At 44.7% G+C, this 3,516-nt stretch overlaps 1 protein-coding gene across 1 annotated transcript; it reads right to left on the bottom strand.

Moving 5' to 3' along the window:
* Positions 1 to 408: 408 nt before the first annotated feature.
* SARC_02018 (hypothetical protein) lies at positions 409 to 3,261 on the bottom strand (the record flags this gene model as incomplete). The annotated part of the gene is made up of 4 exons (XM_014304262.1): positions 409 to 1,910; positions 2,365 to 2,565; positions 2,807 to 2,899; positions 3,080 to 3,261. Coding segments are annotated over 4 exons (631 nt in total), but the record flags the coding sequence as incomplete, so codon positions are not given.
* Between the last annotated feature and the right edge of the window lie 255 nt (positions 3,262 to 3,516).

Below are 3,516 nucleotides of genomic sequence, written 5' to 3' on the forward strand. Positions count from 1 at the left end.
ATATATAAATATATACATGTATTTATAATGAATTCTGATTTTGCGCAATCCGTTTACCAAAGATTCATACTAGTTATATCTATCAGCTGTTGTAAGGTCACATCTCGAAGTTATAGTTCTTCATATCAGCTCATATATTCGTTCGAAAATAAAATCACTCGCCTCAGTGGACCCCCAGCATCTCCAAGAAGTCCGATGGATCTACGCCTTCGGTACTACACCCGTCTACAAATACCCGCCTCTCGCGTCGAACTGCCTGTGTTCGTTACGGAAGAACTCGAAGAGTATCGTAAAGGCTTCATCATCGCCAGGTGATGGAAGAGTACTCAGTTCGCCCACCACGTGGCGTCTATTTGCGCTTGTACATATATATAGACGTGGGAATAGATTAAAATTAATAATAAAGAACTTAGATTTATTAATTACTACCGAGACCCTTCATGGGTTGCTAACACCATGGAGGCGTACAAATATCAAAGTGCTCATTGATTGGCAGAGAATAACATTTGACAGTTCACATCTCGTCGGCTCAGTTTGATCTAAATAAAACATACATAGTCATTTGTTTGATGCCGACTCCACTTTGTGTATTTTCGCCCCTTAAGATTTTCAGATTAATGGATGTTTCCAACATAAGCCAAGCGAAAGAGATCAATCACATAGGGAGGGGGACCCTTGCGGCAATAATGGCGACAGTCGTTGCCGCTAGTATACGTCTGAGAGTAGGCCCAAATACCTAGCGCTATCTAAAGCTGACGAATCCAATCGCGAGTCACGAATGGTACTGTTTTAAAATCTTGAGCGCACGCCTTACAATTCTCCATTCGCCCTGAAAATCAGCAGACCACATATCATTTCATCAGCATCGGTATCATGCTATATCCGAGGCGATTTGTTCGCACCAACTAATCAAGTTGGTCGATCATACGTCCGGTGAACGCGTACTCCATTCGACTCTTCGTCTGCTAGCAAGCTGGTCCGATTAGAGTTTGCGCTGAAGCTTTCCTATGATGTGTCGCAAGGCGATGTAGCTATAACCGGATATGTCCTGCGACTCTACAGACAATGTCTGCCTCTTCTCGTTTTCAGTATTCGATCTCTACTGTAGTGACCATTTGTCAGCGACAGCTACGCTGCACTTGCTTTCTCGCCATATCATATATCGTTGCAACAACAATATCTTCGAAATCAACTGACCAACCATTAAGTCCAGCTTCCGAACAGGCGGTGCCATTCTGTCAGAGATTTGATGATCAAACTCTAAGTAGAAAAGTGTATTTCCTCATCGCCAAATGCGACACTGTGGTCGGGTGCGATACGATATCTTCCTCAGCGTATTTAGCGGCCAAACGGTCAAAACATACCACTGATTTGATATACAAACTATTTCTCGCTCTATTAATATGTCGTTCCCATATTAAGCGCAGTCTAACAAAACACAACCAATCCAATAAGTCTTGCCGCTGGACGACACCGCCGCATCTCGCCGACATGTTCGTTGATCGACATTCGCACTTTCCTAATAACATATTTTCACCTGACCAGTTTCCTTTTAGGCTCGCCCCGCAGCCTTTAAATTCCATATTTCCAACTCTCATATCAGACATTGCTCTCACGATCGTCTGCCCCTGTCGCGCTATCACTTTCCTTCGTGCCAGCCTGGCTGCCGTTCATATCAGCAGTATCCCTCTTACCTAAGAGACCTGGCCACATCATTCCCACCCTACACTCAGTCACTCTGTTCAATTTTGAGCTTCACTCTGCAGCGACAGGGGTCGACTCCGATTCATTCGCACTTTCTAAACTAGGAGAGTCTTTATCTTGGGCAGGCCCCTCCGTGCCATCTGCTTTGTTCTCTGCCATGGCATCCCAATCGATCTCATCTTGTGCTGGCGCTGGTGGGAGAAACACTGTCGAACAAAGGAATGTGTGCGGAAAGTTTGGTTAGACTTGAGTACGCCAAAAGGGCGTTACGGAAAAAGTATACCATGTGCGATGGTTTGGAAATAGAGTGTATTGCACAACAAGGCAGGGTATTGCGTTCCATAGAGGCATCGTCCGAATTGACTTAGTATGGTATATACCGCAGTGTACATGTAGCACGGTGGATAATTTTATATTTATGTATCCGGTGATCAGTGTTTCTTCTGTAATGGCCCTGGTACTGGTTAGCTGTCATATGGGCGATATTTACACGCACAATATCGACACGGTTCTCCAGACTAAAAACATAAGTTCAACTATGAATGTGACAGATAAGGCACGTGCGTAGCCACCAACACCAAGCTCAATACACCACTTTTCGGAAATAAAAATAGCACACCAAGTACTGCCACAATATCAACGTCCATCGCTTGCACACACCTTCACCAGGACAAAGACGGTCAAAAAGTGCTTGTACGCGTGGAACACTGGCGGAGCAGTGCAGTGAATGATCCACCCCTCCCAACACGTGCAGATTACTCGGTTGTAGCCCCGCCTCCTCGACCTTGAGGCTTGAGCTGTTGGTGTGTCGAAAGTACGCTTCGTACAGGATTGTTGGGGCTGTGTTCGATGGCGAGTTACCTAATAGAGTGAAGCAACACCGATATTGGATGTTAGTTGTTTTCGAATATTTACGTAAGTATTGCGAGTAGAATAATGAGATCCGATTCCTTAAGTGTCAACGGCCACTTCTGCTACGTCTATCAATGAGTCTGTTCGAGAATACAAGCATAACAATTAAAAGTACGTGGCTCAAAGATAAATGACTACACCAGGCATTATAACATGAATACAAAGCGATCCAGATGGCCGAAACTCTCACCTGATGTGCTGTCAAACAATCTTTGGACCAGTGCTGCGAAATGTTGACGAGGTGACTTCTTGCTATCGGAAGTCGTTTTAAGGTGGTAAAGCCCTATAATGTACACAGGGAATGCAAGAGTTCATACGAGTGCCCATGCGCTACAATACATCCCATCAAGAGCGATGCTACAGTAAAGGCGAGAACAATGGCAATACAATAGAAATGACGTGGAACCAAAATCACCCAGTGTTACTAAATCACACGCAGATTGGATCTTGCTTTCGTACTTACAGTATTTCTCAGATACAACGTGTGTTTTAGATCCCAATTGGAGCACACTGATGGGCGCGCTATTGTCCACTGAGCCTGGCGGAAATGAAGTGGTGATGGTATCAAACTGTTCTGTTGCCGCAGTTCCATCCGCCGATACGGACAACGGACCAGACGAAACAATGACACCGCGCGCGACACTGTGTATGATAGAATATTGTATTTATATCAATCTGTTCCGAAGAAAAAAACTGCTAGGTCTACTCAAACGAGATTTCACCATGGATGTTAAGCATTGTTGTAAGAAGCGCAGGAATCGTCAGAGAGTAGCTCTCAAAAACCAACGGAATAGTGAAAAACCAGCAGTGGTAACAAGGAAAACGGAGTAGACGAGAGACCTGACTAATAACTGGTGTGGCATATCTCGAACTCGGTAGTTGATACACCGAACCCTCGTT

This window comes from Sphaeroforma arctica, assembly GCF_001186125.1.
Source record: "Sphaeroforma arctica JP610 unplaced genomic scaffold supercont1.86, whole genome shotgun sequence".
Classification (NCBI taxonomy): domain Eukaryota; class Ichthyosporea; order Ichthyophonida; genus Sphaeroforma; species Sphaeroforma arctica.